Raw genomic sequence first — 21,577 nt, forward strand, 5'->3', positions numbered from 1 at the left:
TTCCTGCTGTGCCTGACACGTCTGTCTTGAGGGTGGCCACGCTGCTAGTTATTCGTTTTGTTAAGGGGTCCGTGTTGATTTCCCCCCACCGCCGCCGCCTCGCCCAGCCAAAAGGCACAGCGGCAAGTGACTCACAGCAGCCATATCGATTTCTCTTTACGCCTCTCCCTCGCGCTCTCTCTCTCTCTCTCTCCCTCCAGCAGCAAGTCCCCCCTCCCACCACCACTACGCTGGCCCACACACACCTCACCCCTTTCCACTACAAGCCCGGGAAACCGGGGGAGCAGCCTACCTAGATGGTTGGGGGGTGGGGTTGGTGGGGGGGGGCAGTACAACACGCATGAATGTCTTACACATTCATGTCCTCAGCGTTGTTTCCTGAAATGACTGGGTCGGGGCCAGTCTGCTGTCTGACCACGGGGCAACCCCTGAAATGACTGGGTCGGGGCCAGTCTGCTGTCTGACCACGGGGCAACCCCTGAAATGACTGGGTCGGGGCCAGTCTGCTGTCTGACCACGGGGCAACCCCTGAAATGACTGGGTCGGGGCCAGTCTGCTGTCTGACCACGGGGCAACCCCTGAAATGACTGGGTCGGGGCCAGTCTGCTGTCTGACCCCGGGGCAACCCCTGAAATGACTGGGTCGGGGCCAGTCTGCTGTCTGACCACGGGGCAACCCCTGAAATGACTGGGTCGGGGCCAGTCTGCTGTCTGACCACGGGGCAACCCCTGAAATGACTGGGTCGGGGCCAGTCTGCTCTCTGACTACCGGGCAACCCCAGGCCTTGTCGTAAGGAGGCATTTCAGAATTCCCCCCCTACGGCCAAAAAGCTGTCAGCGGTGTTCCCAGATATTTGTTTCCTTCGCCCTCTCCAAAAGGGCTACTTAATCCCTGCCTCCCAGACTGAAATTGCCAAAATGGTTCTGCTGACATTATAACTAATGCAGTTTAACAAACACCATGCGCCGACACATTATCTAGAGCTCAAGCACCCACTTTGTGCCACTGAGAATGTCGCTAGTCATCGGACACAGCGTCATTAGCTTATATTTCAATGGCCCCCTTCACATGTATGTCAGTATGGAATAGCATAAATTCAATCTGGCTGACATTCCTGGCATTGCCCGGCGCTTACTGGCAGCTTCTTTTGCCGTCGGTCGACTCCATGTCATAAAGGGCTTCCAGTAGTGGGTGATTGGTGGTGACTCTGCACATGGCGGTCACTGGATGTAATCCTCCCAGCTCTCCCTCCCCGCCCAGACGAGAGAGACTTGTTTACTGCAGTCTCTGTGTGCTCTGGTTGGGCTATTTGGGACCTCGCAGGCGCTTTTGGGAATCAGACGTGCGGGGAATGACAGTGCGAATGCCTAGCATTTGGCCACTGCCACCTGAACCTCCCTGAGCGACCATGAGGCACAGCAACTGGAGGCTGGTGTGTTTAACACACACACACACACACACACAGACACACAATTACCGAGGTCAGCTGTGTCAAAACATTCTGCCCTGGTCATCTTAAGTAAAAAGAACATCTTCAGAATTAGCTTTCGCAAAAGCTGTTTTCCAAGAACAGTTCTTCAGTTTTGTTACAGCGCTTGGCTGCAGGTTACTCAGTCTACACTAAATCAAATCAGGACTCGTTGCATAATATTTTCACAGTTCCAGCCAAAAAAAAGTAATAATTTTGCAATAAGGGTCACGCAGCGGCTGTGATAGTGATGATACGAACCAGTCTATCCGGATGGAATGAAGAGAACGGTAAACAACATCTGGAATAGCGTAGCCTGAACGACACGCAGGCTTCTCCCAAAAGTTTCTCACCGTTTAGCAACGAGCTTGGTTTTTGGAGCCGTAACACACAGGTTGTTGTTGTTGTTGTTCAATGTCAGTTTTATGGATGTAACAGGTGCTGGCACTCGTTATGCCTGTGCTAGAGAGACGCGAGAGAGAAAGAGAGATAAAAAGAAATCTCTTCTTTCCCTTAAGCTTCGTAGACTGTAAACTGCAACACTCAAGAGGGTACAAGTATTTGATGTCATCTGAACCAGGAATAAATTATACACGGTAGCAGCACAGAGGGAGCGTTGCCTCAGCCAGGCTCCTCTTGTCTCTCCCTTTTTGAAACACAACCTAAAGTTAGTCATCCTTGAGGTTTCTGCCACTTGATGGAAGGTGATGCTCATGAATAATGCATGGGAGAGGGAAGACTCAGTCTGGCTCTTTTTATAGCCCGGGCCCGCGCGTCGCGCTAGCTGCCTCCACACCGCTAACCTCTCAGATCTGAAGGATCAAGGAATGGGAACGGAAGAAAACAAGAACATAACAAACTGCGACAGAAAACGACGACGTCTATTTTAAGACGACGGGTGGCGAGGAAAATAAGAGCCCGGTTTCTTTTGAAAGAAAACAAAAAGCGGAGCGTGTGCAGGGAGGAGAGGCGAACCTGCCGTGGCTCCGTTACCGTTTTAAGCAAATAAATGGAGATGTGATCTGTAGCGTTTTGCATGTTTTTTTCTTCTTGGTTGTAATGGGTTTTGTGGAAACACGGCATCGAGGCCTTGATTAAATGACAAGGCTATTATCCTCGCGTGTCAGGGAATGTCAATGATGGCATTAATCGGAGAACACAGGTCTCTGTGTCATGCGTGCATTGGAAGCCATGCTTTATGGATGCATAGTGAAGGTTCCCTCTAGAATCTTCTCGGATTTCCACCGCAATCGAATCAAGTGTCGTACACCTTTAGAAATAACTGATTTAGCAAAGGGAATTGGGGGGTGGGGTCGGGGGTGGGGGGTGGGGGTCTTCAAATGGGTCGGTTTAAATGCGGGCGGGGTTTTCGTGGTGAATCCCGGCCTCTAAGCTCGCCAAAGATACAGGTATAAAAATGGGGATTAGGCAGAAACACTGTTTCTTTGCCCAGGTATGGCAATTACGGGTGTCTGTCCTAAGCCCAGATCCTGTACAGAGAGCCCCTGTGTGGGATAATACTCCTCCCGTGCTGCCTGTTGACTCCACAGAAAAGAGGTTTTAGCCAGGGATAATGAAAGGAGCGCTGTGTCGTGTTCGCTTCAACAACATAATTGAGCTTTGTTCATTGCCTGCAGTCGCCCCCACCTCCCCCCAACCCCCACCCAGCCAGTACACCTCCACTGTCCGCTGCTCGGGGCCTCTCCGTAGCCAGCCAGTCCACGCGGTGAACCCCCCCCCCCCCCACCCCGCTTTTACAACCCCAGTTTTGGACACGCGATGATGGCATTGACAGCGATAATAAGGGCAGAGTGTGGATGAGCATTGATTGGTGCACGCGGTGTTGAGCCCACCACTGGCGCTGATATAAGGGCCGATAATTAAATTGATAACGTGCCATCATTTTTAGAATGATCCATGGTTATTAAACAGACATCTCCACTCATGTTTCCTTGGAATTCACCCCCCACAGTGCCCGTTTTTATTTGTTTTATTTAAGATACGTTCATTTTTACCTGAAGAGCATTCTCTTGCAGAATCTGTCTCTTTACCCCAGGCACATTCTGGAGAGGTAATCTTTCGGTATCATAAATAAGGATTGTGTATGGGGAATGAAAGGCAGGGGCACACCCCTCCCTCCCTGTCCTCTCTCAGCCCGCCTGCCTGCTGCTTGGCCATGCTTCGCACGGAGCCGGCAGCGTGCGTGTGTGGCTGGAATTCATATGAACATCTTGCTGCGGGGGGAAAGGGGGCGAGTCATTGATATGTGCAGGACGACTGATGAACAGCCCGCGACGGCGAGCGTTACGCCAGCCCTTGATATATTTTGATTGAAAAAGAGGGGGGGGGGAACAAAACAAAGGAATAGAGGATTAAAAGCCTGGGATGCAATGGCAGTGAAAGAAGCTGCCTTTTGACCTGTTGCTAACTCTAGAACAAAACCAAATAAAAACACCTCGGAATGAGCTCTCATAAGCATTTGGCAGCGCACAGTCTGTCGCCAGATTAGATTGTGCGTGCGATTAGACCGAACAGGTCTGGGCTATTAAAAATAGATGTGGTGTTTGTTTCTTGAGTGCCGTACGAGCTTTCCGTTTCTTTTTCCTGTATCGCCGTTTTCTCTCCTTTTCCACTCTCCTTTTGTTTTACCGTGCTCCGATTTCCCCCTCACGCTCTCCGCTGCGTGGTTTGAGTGGCTCGCCTGGTCCTAATGGGCTGGAAATGCCTGTGAAAAAGACCCTCGCCTCACCGCACGGCTCTGGCACTCCGTGAAAGAAGACCAAAATAAGAGAGGCCAGCGGAGCCAAAGGCGTCACGTAGCCACTTATGGCTGCATTAGGATCATCCGCTGATGTGTCATCCAGCCGTCTCTCACATTATTACAGCTTAGTTCACAATGGCATGGGGGGGGGGGGGGGGGGGGGGGGGTCGCGCATGTCGTTCTCGCAGCCACGGGATGATGTCGGGATTTCTTCCATATCATAATGTTTTCCCCCCTGTACGCGCCACTCTGTCAATTAAGACGAATCCTCCTCGTGCAAATGTTTTGGCAGAGCCATGTCAACATCTGACTGAGGTCTCTTTTAACCAGAAACGAGAGATGCAAATGGATGGCCAGCGAGCCCCTCCCCCTCTTTTCTTCCTGCCACGTCGGGTTGGCCCCCTCTTTTGACAAACTCCTTGGTCTGACTGTTTGTGCACAAGGGATGGATGGCGTGCAGGCTTCTAAGGGCCGCACAAGAGGGACCCTCCAGATTGGAGAGCAGTAGGGCTAGCCCCCCAGAATCACCTCTCAGACGCTCCGTTCCCAGGCACATTGTGAACAACACTCTCCAGCCGTCATTTATTTTGTGGTGACCCTGCCCCTCCCCTCCCGTGCTCGAGCATCGTCTCACATTGTTTTAAGATTGCTGTTGAGACTGTAGGACAGACAGAATGGACAGGTGAGAAATAAATAACGTGGCGTTGAAAGGGAGATGCCTGTGGCTGTGTTTTTTTTTCTTTTTTGGTTTTGATGAGCTGAAATGTATTAGTCACTTTCCAGGATGTAAAAGAAGCAGTAAAAGCCAGACTTTCCAGCTCCTTCAATAGTTCAGCACAATATGAATAAATAATCAGAAGTCAAACATAGAACCAAAGTAAGAAATGTAGTATGAATAGGAATAGTAATAGTTATGTACACAGGGATATCCGATATGTGTTCACAAAGTGCATATTGCCTTGGTCGCACAGTTTTATGCAACATTGTGTGTGTGTGTGTGTGAATGTGTGAGGCTGTGATGTGTGTAGAGTCAGTGCAAATAGTCTTTCAGGGCCGGATAGTCTCTATGGTGGAAATGTTCTCTGAGTTGAAATGGTAATGGTGCTGGGGTTAGCTGTTTATCAGTCTGATGATCTGGGGGTAGAAGCTGTCTCCTATACACACGAACCATTTCCCGGACGCTGATAGTGGGCAGTGGAAGACTTGTCGGTTCTTGGTTCTCTCTCAATACTTGTTAAAGACGAGCTTAAATGAGTATTGGGACTGGAATGAAGAGCTCCATCTGCATGTTACTGGAAATTACTACTCTGAAATAAAAACAAATTGCTAAAACCTGCAAAATCGAGATATTTTTTTTCAAAGCATAGGATCAAATACTACTGGTCTAATGACATGATTCATGTTGTCTGTCTGCAAAGATTAGTCGCTCAGGTGCTAGGGGCGGCCTTTCCTGGCTTTCCTCAGACGGTGCCTAGAGTAAATGTCTTTTCGAATATTTAGATTTTATTCATGCATTTCTTTGAATATTCATCTCTTATCCGAAACGATTAACTAAACCACAATGGGTTGCTTTTGTCGTTGCCGTTGCAATCCAGTCGAGCACACGGTTGTTTTAGTGGTGTTACGAAGGGTCATTTCAGTAGCTTCTTAATGGTGTCATGTAGAGGGGACCCCTGCGTTGTGGGCCGGCCCCAGACAGAAGAACTCCTGGGTATGATATACAGGCTGCGGGCTCCGCTGGCAAGTGAAAAAGTTCCGATTTATACGAGGCACGCTGTAACAGCTCAATAACACAGGCCTGTAATCTACTCCTGTTTCAAACTCTAGCCTGATTTATGAGCCCGCGCCCCACTCCAGCACCTCAAATGAGGTGTTCAGCATATGTTTTGTTGACATAAATTTTAAATTTATTGCAGTTGTCAAAACTGACTGTTGGAAAAAGTCCCTTATTAACTGAGTAAATGGCTTGAGAGACTTTTATGTCAGCTTCCTTAATGACTACAGTCAGTCTGTTTCAAACGAGCCCCCCTTACTCCCCTGACACACAAACACACACACACACACACACACACACACAACCACCCCCCTCATCTTCTGTTTCTATAACAGAGCAAGTAAGCAGCTGGCTGTGGAGGGGGACCAAGGTGCGTGTGTCTGTGCGTGTGTCTGTGCGTGTGTCTGTGCGTGCGTGCGTGCATGCATGCGGTCATAGGGAGGGAGTTAGTATTTGAGGACAGGGAGCCGCCACAGTTCACACATGGAGTGGAAAGGGAGTGTGGCTGTTACATCTGGTAGAGGGGTCAGAGCTCTTTGGTCAGAAGGTAGAAATTGTAATAACTGCTCGGTCAATTCGGTTTTCCCTCTTCGTCCAGCGCCACCCACCTCCAAATCATCTGCTTTTTATCCAGGCTAATGGGCCTGCCACCAGCACTGTGACAGGAGGCTGTTAGTACAACTCCCAAGGAAGGCCTGTTAGACTGCTGACTGCTGCCTCTGCGCAGAATCTGCAGCCTGTCAAATTAACTACCTGTAAAAAGACATACATCTCTATCTATTTATCTGTGTGTATGTATATATATATATATGCACACACACTGTGGGGAGAACAAGTATTTGATACACTGCCACTTTTGCAGGTATTCCCACTTATAAAGCATGTAGAAGTCTGTAATTTTTATCATAGGTACTCTTCAACTGTGAGTGACGGAATCTAAAACAAAAATCCAGAAAAACACATGATTTTTAAGTAATTAATTTGCATTTTATTGCATGACATAAGTATTTGATACATCAGAAAAGCAGAACTTAATATTTGGTACAGAAACTTTTGTTTTGCAATTACAGAGATCATACGTTTCCTGTAGTTCTTGACCAGGTTTGCGCACACTGCAGCAGGGATTTTGGCCCACTCCTCCATACAGACCTTCTCCAGATCCTTCAGGTTTTGGGGCTGTCGCTGAGCAATACAGACTTTTAGCTCCCTCCCAAAGATTTTCTATTGGGTTCAGGTCTGGAGACTGGCTAGGCCACACCAGGACCTTGAGATGCTTCTTACGGAGCCACTCCTTAGTTGCCCTGGCTGTGTGTTTCGGGTCGTTGGAAGACCCAGCCACGACCTATCTTCAATGCTCTTACTGAGGGAAGGAGGTTGTTGGCCAAGATCTTGCGATACGTGGTCCCATCCATCCTCAATATGGTGCAGTCGTCCTGTCCCCTTTGCAGAAAAGCATACCCAAAGAATGATGTTTCCACCTCCATGCTTCACGGTTGGGATGGTGTTCTTGGGGTTGTACTCATCCTTCTTCTTCCAAACACGGCAAGTGGAGTTTAAATCAAAAAGCTCTTTTTGTCTCATCAAACCACATGAGCTTCTCCCATTTCTTCTCTGGATCATCCAGATGGTCATTGGCAAACTTCAGACGGGCCTGGACATGCACTGGCTTGAGCAGGGGGACGTTTCGTGCGCTGCAGGATTTTAATCCATGACGGCGTAGTGTGTTACTAATGGTTTTCTTTGAGACTGTGGTCCCAGCTCTCTTCAGGTCATTGACCAGGTCCTGCCGTGTAGTTCTGGGCTGATCCCTCACCTTCCTCATGATCATGGATGCCCCACGAGGTGAGATCTTGCATGGAGCCCCTGACAGTAATGCAGGTAATGAGTGGAGAACAGGAGGGCTTCTTAAAGAACCTAACAGGTCTGTGAAAGCCGGAATTCTTACTGGTTGGTAGGTGATCAAATACATATGTCATGCAATAAAATGCAAATTAATTATTAAAAAATCATACAATGTGATTTTCTGGATTTTTGTTCTCACAGTTGAAGTGTATCTATGATAAAAAGTAAGTAGGAAAACATACAAAATCGGCAGTGTATCAAATACTTGTTCTCCCCACTGTGTATACAGATATTGGACCCATTTACCCAAGTGAATGGGAATTTCCTAACATTTGACTGGTGCTGTATACATAAAGAAATAATTTAGTTTACATTAATTGGTGTGTCATTTTTAGGTGCGTGGTGTTTTAGGCAATGCAACCCTACATTGTGTAGATATTCTTAGCTTTCCCAACAGAAACGCCACACTAGTGATTATTCTGTGACAATAGCGATGCCAGAGTGCTCAATTGCTCAGCCTAATTTGGTTTTAAACACAAGTCTCCTTAAGTCCCATAGCAAAGACCAGATGTAGCATGTTGTATTATTCTCCAGTATCCTAAATATAGGTCTGTCTGTCTGTCACACTATCTTGTGGAAACACCATCTGGATTGTATTCTACGAAATGAAACAGTTTAGTTATAAAATATTTTGTCATACCAATTTCCTACTGGAGAATGTCAGGGAGGTCCCTTCCTTCTGCCACTAAAAGGTTCTGTTCGGCCTAATGAATGCACCCCTACTTCTTGTCTGCTTGTGGAGTAGGTCCCCTGTTAGATTCAGCTCCATCTCCTCCCTCCAGATGGACAGCAGCCTCCTGTTTCCCACACCTCCCTCACCTCCGTTGGGCACACATGCTTCCCTCTCCAAAACCCTGGCAGTCCCCTTAATAAGTTCATCTATTCTTCATCCTCATTCTGTACCAGGGGACAATGGCCAGATTGAGGGGCTACAACAAAAGACCTTTGAAAAGCCCTCCTGGAGTGTGTTCCCTACAGTAAGACGTCAGTCAGGGTCCCCAAGGTGCGTGCACCCTTGGGGTTTTCCCGGCTCCCCTCTCCTGCCACAGCCGCTCACCCGTCCTGGCCTTCTGAAGTGGACCCTTTTATTTTGGGGGTCATTTACAGGCCTTTTTAATTACATACAGCTTGCCAAAGGGCTTTGCTTCATCATTCTTCCTTTTTTTTTTTTTTTAGATCTCTTCTCAAATCCTACTCAGCCTTCTGGATTTCTGAAGGTTTTCTGCTAGTTTCTCATTTTCTTTCTCTCTGTCTCACTCTCGTCCCATCTTTCTTTGTTTATCCCCCCCCAGTCTCTTTTCACTCAGTTCTCAAAACAGTTTTTCATCAATTAATCTTCATTAAAGTCAACCCAGACATCCTCGCTTAATGACTCTTGCCACCATTGTCACAAACGGCCCGGAGCTGTAAATCAATTTTGATTTGGCGTATGACAATCAATCGTCATTTTTCCCCCAAACATCCTCTGCTCTTTTGTGAAATGCGACGATGGATCGCTGTGTCAAGCATGTGAAGTTCAGCAAATCTTCCTATCAAGGGTATTGTTTCCGAGAGAACTCTCATACTAAGTCACTTGTTTCCGTCGTCTGTTTTGATAGCGAGACGGTCTAGCTTGAAGTGTTCTGATTATCACTTCATTCAGGCGTACCACGCAGGCTACACAAAAATCTTCCTCATCTGAACTTAAAAGTGTAAAACTATTTTGGTGCTCACATACTTTTTTTTTTACATAATGTTTTCTCACAGTTTTTGACTCTGTTTAATGACATACCTAGTATATGTGCACGGAGAAAAATGCAAAAACTGGATCATATGCCTTTGTTTCTCTGTCTCAGACATGCGTCTGGCACTGAGGTGCAAACAATGAGCTAATTACTTTTCTGGGAACAATTACGGAATGTTGCAAGCATGCTAATAAAAGTAAATTTGGCTTGCCACTTTTAACAGATTGCCAGCGGTCTTTGCGCCAGTCGGTGTGCTCTGGCAAGGCGCACTTAAGCAAGAACATCAATAAAACAATAAAAGGGCTTACCTGTTAGGATGGTTTATTGGGGGGTAGTGACCTGAACGTTGTGTTTTAAAGCACTGCATTGTTTGAAGTCATTCTGTGTGTGTGTGTGTGTGAGTGTGTGTGTAAGAGAGAGAGTGTGTGTGTGAGAGTGTGTGTGTGTGTGTTCTTGAATTGCTTTTCTCTTCACTTCCTTGAAGGAAGCTGTCTTGAAGCTAACATGGCCTATGCCTTTATGTGCTCTCTATCTCTGTCTGTGTGCCTCTCCACTTAAGGCACGGAGTATTTAAAGTTCTCGGGGAGCTTAGCAAGGCTATCTGCAAAAATGTCCATTGTTTGCCAATCTGTATGTCCTTTAATTGCTTCAGAAAAGATTTAGATATATCTGAACAAAAGCTAGTTTGGGCTCTGCTGCTGTTTAGGGATTTTGCAATAAAATGAGTTGTCAAGGTTCCTAACTCAACTCCAAGTTTTAATCTTAACATCGGTTGTATCTCATTCCAGTGGAAGGCTGTTGGATTTTTAAAGGTGTTCCTTAGTTTATTTTTTTGTGAAAGTGAAGATTGTCTTTAGTTGTAACCTCTGGGCCATAACCAAGCACTGCAGACCTGGAGATGGTTGAACGCCTGCTCTTCTGAAATCCACCAACCCAATGTATTTCTTTAAGTTCTTTATTTTGATATAGGGGCCATTCTCTTAACACGGGTCTAAAATAATAGGAGTTGACAGATGGACACAAAATCAGCACGGTGTCCTTAATGACTGCAATGTTAACCAGCTGTCTTGTACATCTGAGTGTAGTTCCATTTTCATTTAGTACCTTATTCAGTATCTGAGAAGCGACGCTTGCTGCAGCCTGTGGACGTCATTTAGAGCCACAGTGATACCGGTGACATGTCCCGTTGACTGACAGTATGTCTGTGTGTGATGGATGAGGAATTCCAGACATTGTCCTGATGATCTGTGTCTCCTTCATCTTTAAAGGAAGCTGCACAGTGGAATGAAGACATACGGCTGTGAGCTGTGTGGGAAACGCTTCCTGGACAGTCTCCGCCTTAGGATGCACTTGCTGTCTCACTCCGGTAAGAGTCAACACGTCTGGGTCTTTACTGCATTCATTCACACAACCATACGCTGTTAGGAGTTCAATCCTTTGCATCATACTAACACAACACACAGAGATGCACCCTACATAGAAACTACAATGTTATAGTAGTCCGCTGAGCTCTGGGTGTGATATTGTGGCTTGTAGAGATGTATGAAACAATCTTTATGTATGAAACAATCTTACAACAATATACTTTGGTTTAGATATATGCATCATAAGACATGAAATTTATTTGACTTTTTGAACATGCTTCATTTCCATGTGCTTTTTCTTCCTTTTTATTTATTGTTTCTTTAGGGTTGGCTCATTTTAACGCACTCCTCCTTAACGCACTCCTTACAGTTATACATTATGGAGTTGAATATTAGCTGTACAATGTACTGGCAGGATATCTAAATGGGACAACAAGTAGATTTTAACTGAATGAATAGATGAATGCCTTGAACATTACATATATTTCAGCATGACAATAACTGGCTACGGCATTAACTAGTCCCATTGGTTAAGGTCTGAGCAATGGTTTTAGCCGTATTACAGTCATGAAATTGAACACACAGCCAGGTTGACACTGGCTAACGGACAGCCTGCGGATCCTGGGCCTACTTAGCTCAGTTGGGATTTTTCCCTTTATTGGACTTGTATTTTAAATAGAGAACTGAACTCCTCTCCTGGTGCCTTCAGGGCAGATGGTTTATAGAAGGTCTGTAAAAGCCATGGGGCACTGGGTTCCCTGTTGATGGACCCAGGCCATGTGTGGGTCGCCCCTTCCCTCTCCACTTGTTGGCGTGTTTCAACCTCATGTGACGCTGCATGTTAACACACATGACCACGTTACGGGAAAAGCCAGAGTCAGTCGAGTGTTGTTCGTTTCTGTCCCGTTCTAAGTAAATGACAGATGCCATGTCACTCTGTCTCCCACTCGTTCTCTATCGGTTGTTTGAAGGTGTTTTTAACAAACAAATGAATCTCTCACAATTAATGTGGGAGTCTGGTGCTCCAGGATGTAGCGACCGGCGTTTTGATTTACTGGCAAGGAGGCTCTCCCACCGTATTGCGTCCGGGAGATGAATGACGTTTCACGCTGTGCCGGTGAATTGCCTCTGTGCACAACTCAGCATGTACAAAGCCTGCTTTAAAGAAATATTGTAGGTTTATTTTAGAATTCCCTACCAAATCACCACGATGACACACTCACTAGTCACAAGAAAAAACACAAACAGCCATGTTCGACATGCGTAAGAAAGGTCTGTTTTGGAGCTGCCAGGGAAATGGCTGAAGGCACCAGTGTAATAGATCCTCTGGACGAGAACACAGCACATCATCCCAGCCAAACCTAGATTCACAAGTCCTGGAGCCAAAATGCCTTGACCTTAAGAGTTTCTTCTGTTATATTCAGCAGAGCGGCTCGCATCGCGCGCTGCCACCTCAGACAACTCTTGCTGCGACTGTAAGACTCCGTGTAATCGAACAATCCTTGAGGGAATAATTATTGCCCAGCGGAAGTTTTTTTAAAATGAGTAAGGATAATCCTGGACTCAGACACTTCTCCTCGCCTCAGAGAAACATTTCAAAAGAGTGTTCTACTTGAGCTCGCCTCGCTTCCCCTCCCCAGTGGAAACTGGTCTACAGCACCAGGGCTGCATCCTAAGGCACATCTGCTTGGCCTTAGCTTTCCCATCCTGACTGGGTCCATATCTCGTCCACAGCGTAAATAACCAGCTGTGTCATGACGAGCACTTTGATACGGTTACTGAATGATAAAGGTCCGTGTTCTCCACAGGTGAGGGGGCGGGCGAAATACTCTGACCTCACAGAGACGTTGGTTCAAATTCTCGGTCTCCTGGCAGAAGTATTCTCTCGTTCACAAAAGTTTTCAGCGAGTGTCAAGCTAAAAGGGAAATGTCAAACATGGACGGCGGCGGCGCGAAAACGGCAACCGTCTGCCTGCCTCTTCACACTCATTTGAAACTCTAGGAAGAACCGCAAGCAATGAGTGAAGGATGTGGGCAGTGTATTTTTAGCTCAAGCTCCGAACCTTCCACAAGGCTTGACGTACAACACCAACCTGTGCTGTGTGCACATCGGTGTTGACTCACTGGGGCTTTGGTCTGGCGTAAAGCAGACAAGCGCTTCTATCCAGACAGCGACAGTTAGGGGGAGATGAGCAACGAGCCGAGGCCCTTTGATATTTTCTATTTTTTTTTCCATCCCGGGCCCAGCCTCGGTGCGTCTCGCTTTTTATCATCTGTCTCTCTGAAATGACACCTTACAGGTCCCTGCGCCCCTCCACCCACCACCGCCATTCACCTTGGTTCAGACATGCAGACGGAGCGGGGGGGGAGGAGGAATGCTCGTTGGTATGCATGGGGTAGTGTGTGTGCCGTCACTGCACCTCCCCTCTCCCTTCCGCCAGTGCGGCCAGTCTGTCTCTCTCTGTGTCTCTCTCTCTCTGTCTCTCTCTCTCTGTGCGTGTTTTATCTGGGACTTGGCGGCGTGCCAGTCTGGGCTCCCTGCCACAGCCCAGGGTACAGTATGTACAGTGAGTCTTGTGCCAGTTTTTTTTTTTTTTTTTCTCTTCTAGTCTTTGTTGTTTGTTATGAGTGGGATTATAATATTTTTTTTTTGTATTGTCTGTCGAGCAGTCGGTGTTTGTCGCGGCGGTGGCTGAGTCATGGAGAGAGTGGGGTAAAGGCTGAACCTCCGAGGGCTATGCTGGATGTTTAGGACCCATACAGTTGGCTGTCCGCGGCGGGAGGTTATTTAGGAGCGGCATGTGCCCATGTTTTTCCCCATGTTAAGGTCGCCACGGCCTGGAAGCCGGCACGGGGGGGGGGGGGAGGACTGCGTGGATGAAAAGTGACTCAGCAGTTTGGGAACAGGGAAAGAACATCAGGCCCTTTCAGAGATTCCCTGTCATCCCTGTTAATGAAGTATCAGGGAATCGTCTTGGGAGTAGTTGACATAGTTGCATTTGGAAAAGCACATAGATACTTTCATAATGATAGGATTTCTCTCTTCCCAACCATGGCTGTTCAGGCTCAGTGAGCTGACAAAATAGGCACCATCAAAGCAAGTTTTTTTATCTCAATGTATTTTCTAGATTAAGAAGTACTAATCCTCTGTTTACAGTACATAAACAGCCAAGAGTTAGCAGATTAACCAGCTGTATAGGCCATAAAGTGGCAGAAATCAAACGCAGTGCTAGCTTTGGCTAGATTACTGGATTGAATGTTCCATAGACAGACATGCGGTTCACACATGCTAGACATTATTATGTATAGTAAACACGCGCGCACGCGCACACACGGACAAGACACACACCGGCCCGTGTGTGCACGACGACCAGGCTTTCAGGGCTGTGTCATTAGCACGCCTGTCCAGGCCGCCCCGGCCTGATTGAGTCTGGGCTCTATTCTCCAGAGAGGCCCGGCTTTGGACCTCACTTGACTTCATTAGCTCAGCCGTCTGAGCTGGACTGGGGAGCAGTCTAGGCAGTCAGCGGGCCCCCTCCCTCGCCGCACACACACACACCTCCCAGCCCGGCGAGACCCGGCCAGGATCACATGACGAGACCGCCAGTGGACTGGCCGGGTAAAGGGAAGCGTGTCCTAGCTACGGAAACATGACAGGACAGCTTGACTCCTCCACTCAAAGGTCATGTGTGTGTACTGTTCTATCGCTGGGCCTTATTATACCTCCCACTGACTCTTCAAGATGACTCCGAAGCTTGTTCCCGCTGGAGCCAAATGTAGTTTGACGAGCCACAGCCAGGAAGAAGACTCAAACGTTTTATCTGCGATAGGTTACCGTTTGTCCCACAGCCTCTGCTGTCTGGGAGGGATTGTTTAGGTGCCACTGGTTAGCATCGTCTTCCCTGTTGGTGTAACCCCGACTGGTTACACTCTTAAAATGTGCGGTTGTCTTAGACCCATAGGGTTGCTGTTATAGAGCAGAACAGCCCTGATCCTGGGCCTCCCCTCCTGCCTGGCCCGCACCTCAAGTCAACCCTGACCGGCTAGTAAAGTCTCAGTGCACCTGACTGGCACCTGCTCCCTCTATTCTGTGTGCGCACCAAATAAATGGCTAAAGCATTAAGACACAAATGTTTTAGCCATGTGGGGAAGAGGAGAGGGTAAATCGTACAAAGATGTAGGAGGGGGTAAGAAGAGAAATCGCAAATGTCGTCGCCCCCCCCGACCCCCCCACCCCATTCTCTCTGCTTCTCTCTGCTTCTCTCTATATATATCTCTCTGTTTTCCTCTCTTTCCCTCTTGTGCTTTCTTTCTTTCTCTCCCATCCATCTCCCTGCCATCGGAGCGGAGCCACTTGGCCCCACGCCAGCTCTTCCCTCAGAGTGATGACATCATGGTTGTGCCGGCAGGTCTGGATGTTCTGCCAGCATTCCAGTGCGTTTATGATCGCTCGCAGATGTGTGTCCAGGAACATACTGTACCCAAACCAGAGATTAATGAAACTTGACTGCCTTCCAACCCACATATTCCAAAATAGAGAAGGGCCGTGCCAATTGGGACACAGAGTGGGAGGGGCATAGGGGGGATTGTGGAGGAAAAGCTCTATTAAGTGTTGAATTTCAAAAATAAAAAGCTGGCCAAAATGCCCTGTGATTTGCATGTAATTTTTGATTTTTTTTACAACAGCTGACACCGTAGCCCATTGCCCTTCTCCCTCCCTCCCTCCCGCTCCTTCTTCTCCCTCCCTTCCGCTCCTTCTTCTCCCCTTCTCCCTCCCTCCTCCATTACATTAGCACAGGATGACAGACAGCGTGGATAAATGGGCCGAGCTTCTGTTTGGCCGCGTGCCCTAACTCCTCTCTGGTGGTTTAAACCCATAATACTTTCCCTGACCTGTTGATGTACATTAAACCCCTATTTAAAACAACACTTGAATTATGTGGGGCATAAATCTGCCTGCATTATAATGGTCCAGGAGAGATGATTGGGTCCCAGCCTATAATGGCCTCAGTAATTGTCCTGCGACTTCTCTCCTCATCAAAAAGTGCTTATGGCTTCTTTTTCATTTCAACGTACCGTTTCGATCTCAAACGCAGAGTCAAGGGAAACCAGTTAAGACCTTCATCCATGTGGAATGGGACTTAACTGGAAATAATGTTCCCTCAGTAAACTGTGCCCTTTCAGCCAGGACTCAATGTACTATCTACAGTACCTGGCTGCACAGCATACGCCTCTGAATAAGAGATAGTCAATCCAGGCGATATGTTGCTGGTGGCGCCTTTGGGTGTGAGTCATCTATCTCAGTGACAGCACTGTCGATGGTATACTTAATTAACATGTCACTTAAGGTCTGCCCAACACATTTTTCACATGTTGTCCATATTGGTTTGATGACTTATCATACAAGTTGTGCACAAAAACTGTTGTGGGATGTGGCATGTTACATGCACAGTTAAGAAATGGAGCGCAAATGAAACTTAGAGCTATTTCGGCTTGTGGTGAGCACTACTGAAACTTGTGGCTGTGACAAACAAGCTCTGATCATTTTTAGCCCATCAATAGGTGAAATGCTACAGTATTTGTGTCATTGTAGTGAATCAGTAATTAATATTGAATGTTGTGTCAACTGCTGCTTGCTTTTTTTAATAACCTGTGATATGGAAATTATATTGATACAGTTGTGCTCATAAGTTTGAATACCCTGGCAGAAAATGTGAAATTTTGGCATTGATTTTAAAAATATGACTGATCCTTTTGTTTTAGTGATCATATGAAGCCATTTATTATCACATAGTTGTTTGGCTCCTTATTAAATGAAAATGATTACAGAAATCCCCCAAATGGCCCTGAAAAGTTTACATACCCTTGAATGTTTGGCCTTGTTACAGACACACAAGCTGACACACACAGGTGAAAATGGCAATTAAAGGTGAATTTCCCACACCTGTGGCTTTTTGAATTGCAATTAGTGTCTGTATATGAATGAGTTTGTTAGCTCTCATGTGGATGCACTGAGCAGGCTAGATACTGAGCCATGGGGAGCAGAAAAGAACTGTCAAAAGGAAATTTATAAAGATGGAAAAGGACACAAAAAGATATCCAAAGCCTTGCAAAAACCAGTACTGTTCAATCACTTATTAAGAAGTGAAGCATTCAGGGATCTCTTCATACCAAGCCAAGGTCAGGTAGATCAGGAAAGATTTCAGCCAAAACTGCCAGAAGAATTGTTCGGGATACAAAGAACCCACACGTAGCCTCAGGAGAAATACAGGTGGCTCTGGTAAAAGACGGTGTGGTTGTTTCAAGGAGCAAAAAAGGAGCTGCATGGTGGAGTTGCCAGAAAGAAGCCTTTACTGCAGCAATGCCACAAAAAAGCCTGGTTACAATATGCCTGACAACACTTTGACATGCCTCACAGCTTCCTGCACACAGTAATTTGGAGTGACGAGACCAAAATAGAGCTTTATGTTCACAACCATAAGCGGTATGTTTGGCGAGGAATCAACAAGGCCTATAGTAAACACAATACCATCTCCACTGTGAAGCAAGGTGGTGGCTCACTGATGTTTTTGAGATGTGTAAACTCTGAAGGCATGGGGAATCTTAAGGAAATTGATGGTGACATGAATGAACCATGCTATCAGAAAATAATGACAATTTGTATTCTTCTACACGTAAGTTGCACATGGGATGCTCTTGGACATTCCAGCGTGACAATGACCCTAAGTACAAGGCCAAGTTGACCCTCCAGTGGTTACAGCAGAAAAAGGTGAAGGTTCTGGAGTGGCCATCACTGTCTCCTGACCTTAATATCATAGAGCCACTCTGTGGAGATCTCAAATGTACAGTTCATGCAATACTAGCAAATACTTTGAATGACTTGGATGCATTTTGCGAAGACAAATGGTCAACTACACTCACCTAATGGATTATTAGGAACACCTGTTAAATTTCTCATTAATGCAATTATCTAATCAACCAATCACATGGCAGTTGCTTCAATGCATTTAGGGGTGTGGTCCTGGTCAAGACAATCTCCTGAACTCCAAACTGAATGTCAGAATGGGAAAGAAAGGTGATTTAAGCAATTTTGAGTGTGGCATGGTTGTTGGTGCCAGACGGGCCAGTCTGAGTATTTCACAATCTGCTCAGTTACTTTTGTAGCATTTGTGAAGCCACAACACGCACAACCTTGAGGCGGATGGGCTACAACAGCAGAAGACCCCACCGGGTACCACTTATCTCCACTACAAATAGGAAAAAGACGCTACAATTTGCACAAGCTCATCAAAATTGGACAGTTGAAGACTGGAAGAATGTTGCCTGGTCTGATGAGTCTCGATTTCTGTTGAGACTTTCAGATGGTAGAGTCAGAATTTGGCGTAAACAGAATGAGAACATGGATCCATCATGCCTTGTTACCACTGTGCAGGCTGGTGGTGGTGGTGTAATTGTGTGGGGGATGTTTTCTTGGCACACTTTAGGCCCCTTAGTGCCAATTGGGCATGGTTTAAATGCCACGGCCTACCTGAGCATTGTTTCTGACCATGTCCATCCCTTTATGACCACCATGTACCCATCCTCTGATGGCTACTTCCAGCAGGATAATGCACCATGTCACAAAGCTTGAATCATTTCAAATTGGTTTCTTGAACATGACAATGAGTTCACTGTACTGAAATGGCCCCCACAGTCACTAGATCTCAACCCAATAGAGCATCTTTTGGATGTGGTGGAACGGGAGCTTCGTGCCCTGGATGTGCATCCCACAAATCTCCATCAACTTCAAGATGCTATCCTATCAATATGGGCCAACATTTCTAAAGAATGCTTTCAGCACCTTGTTGAATCAATGCCACGTAGAATTAAGGCAGTTCTGAAGGCGAAAGGGGGTCAAACACAGTATTAGTATGGTGTTCCTAATAATCCTTTAGGTGAGTGTATACCACCTGCAAGAACTCGGGGCCTTATAGACAAATATTACATAAGACTGCATGCTGTTATTGATGCTATCAAATTTATTTATAAAGCCCTTTTTACAACAGAATTGTCACAAAGTGCTTTACAGAGATACCCGGCCCCAAGGAGCAAACAACATTAGTGTTGAATTTCAGTGGCTAGGAAAAACTCCCTAAGAAGGTCGAATTTTAGGAAGAAACCTAGAGAGGACCCAGGCTCAGAGGGGTGACCCAGTCCTCTTCTGGCTGTGCCGGGTGAGATATTAAGAGTCCAATTGGAATAATAAATACATTTCTTTGGGCTAAATCCAGAGTCTATTTGATTTTAGACTAGGTCTGAAGTATGACCAGGTGGACAAGGACAGGGACAGCAACGGGCCCCCCAAACCAGGTGATCCGCAGGTGTGGACCAGGACCACATCTCCTCCTAAAATTTAAAACTGGTGGAGACTGAAAAAAAGTTAGTAGTGCATTCCTCATATCCCCCTGCACAATAATATAGCAGCGTAACACCTTGGAACTGAGACGGGGGGGTCCGGTGACACTGTGGCTAAAGGGGGCAATACACAGTATTAAGAACTAAGGGTATGCAGACTTTTGAACATGGTTCAGTTCATCTTTTTCTTTGTTGCCATGTTTTGTTTTATGATTGTGCCATTCTTTTATGACCTACAGTTGAATGTGAATCCCATAAGAAATAAAAGACGTGTTTTGCCTGTTCCCTCATGATTTCTTAACAAATGGTACATATATTATCAATTCTCCAAGGATATGCAAACTTTTTAGCAAAACTGTATGTATAATAGGCTATGTCTATGTTTATACTAAAAAAACTAAATAACACACAGAACAGGCAGGTTTTGTTTTGATGGCAACCCATTTGGTCCAGCCTCAGATCTTCATGTAGTGGTTGGGAAAAAGTCTATGCATCGATTATCAATAAGTTAGGCATTGATTCTCAGTGATTTATAATGCTTTTAATGCTTTCAACCATGCAATAAGACCCCAATATACTGTCATTGCCAACAAGACACCTGTTTCATATGATGCAGTATTAAAAATGCTGTTTTGCTTTTTCCTTCAAAAAATATATTTACTGTAAAAAAATAAAAATAAAAGGAGCCTCCCATCTAGCCCATAATACCCCTATAGAAAAAATATATTGATCTTACTCCCGTACTCCTTTGTTGTCAGGGTATTGCAGTTTTAAATCCCTTTGGTTGCTAAGTAGCGAGTGCCCCTGTGCTCTAATGGGCTGATTTGGTATTCAGCTCAATGCTGGCTCTTATTTTTGTATGCGAGACAAAGTGTTTTGATGGAGGGTGATTGCGGCAGCGTCTGGAGGCTGTTTTTGAGTTTTATGGGCTGTACAGTACACTGTGTGCCTTTCTTAAACAGAACACAGCCGATTGAATTTTGGATTTGCTTCATCATTTTTTTCTCCTGTCAGAGACACAAGGAAAGGGGGGTGAGGAGGGATGTCACTCACTGGAAAGGGAGGGGTTCAGATGAATTAGTTCTGCTGGAAATGCAAGTGATATAGAAGAACAGAGAGAGAGAGAGAGAGTGAGAGAGTGTACAAGCATGTCTACAGGGTAGAACACATTTGTTAGGTTCTACGTGCTGTGTTCGATGTAGCAGGGTTGAGGAGGGTGCGGGACAGTCTGAATGGAAGTGCAGCTCTCATTCCTGGAATAGTGAACGTTGCTCAAGGGGCTGTGCAAGGATCAGGTGGACCTCTTGGTGTAGTCTCTACATTTAATTTTTGGAGTCCCTTTTCAGTGCAAGGTCTTTGACATCAGCAGTTTGAACAGTGAAGGCACAATAGATTTATCAGAATTAGTTATAATTTTAGCAACATTCAGTCAAATTTGATGTGACTCTAAAACTACCAAACCACCAATACCCATAAAGCAGTGCTTTCTTAAGTCAGAGGAGTGGTATATTTTTATCCACATAATTATGCCAAATAACAATATTGACATGTGGAGTGGGAAAATATTTGTAAAATCTTTTAAAGCTCCATTAACAATTAAGGTTTTTAAAACATAAAGAATTTTCAACTACGTAAAGATTTTGTTTGAAGCTCAAATCTGATTTAATGAGGTAGCTACGGCAACATGAAACCTTTGTTTGAATGTAGGCCAGAGTGCCAGATGACCGTTTCAGCCCAGTGACCACTTTATAAATGGCACAATGAAATTCATTATTTTATTATAATGTTTTCCCTTAAACTTTAAATCAAATGGGATTCATGTTGGAGAATATTTGTAAGAAAAAAAGACTGAAATATGTTGTTTGCGTAGGTGTTCAACCTCTATATTGTGGAAGGTCCCAGTTATCACAGATGAATGAAATTGCCCCAATGAAGACACCTTTATATTATATTTTACCTCGACCTGTGAAGCATTCAAGTTGTTGGGTCATATAACAGACATTAGATGAAGTAATTCAAATCCATAACACCTTCATGCTGTGAGGATGCTTCTCATTGGCCAGTACCTGGGCGTGTTGTTAAAATGTTGACATTTGTTTGAGTGAAATGCATGGAAATACTGCAAGAGTACCTACTTCAGTCCTCCAAAAAAACTGAAGGTTGGGAGAATATTTCACCTGTCAGCAGGAA

At 45.8% G+C, this 21,577-nt stretch overlaps 1 protein-coding gene across 3 annotated transcripts in view; it reads left to right on the forward strand.

Annotated features, from left to right (window-relative positions):
* The window catches only part of zbtb16a (zinc finger and BTB domain containing 16a), a 133,542-nt gene that overhangs the window by 44,615 nt on the left and 67,350 nt on the right, over window positions 1–21,577 (forward strand). For all 3 annotated transcript variants that reach the window (XR_829013.5, XM_010893528.5, XM_020048274.3), the window contains exon 3: window positions 10,898–10,995. Coding sequence is in view for 2 of the 3 variants with exons in the window: in XM_010893528.5 (XP_010891830.1) it covers window positions 10,898–10,995 (98 nt within the window). In the remaining variant the exon portion in view is untranslated. The remainder of the gene's footprint in view (window positions 1–10,897; window positions 10,996–21,577) is intronic.

This window comes from Esox lucius, chromosome 7 (assembly GCF_011004845.1).
Source record: "Esox lucius isolate fEsoLuc1 chromosome 7, fEsoLuc1.pri, whole genome shotgun sequence".
Lineage (NCBI taxonomy): Eukaryota > Metazoa > Chordata > Actinopteri > Esociformes > Esocidae > Esox > Esox lucius.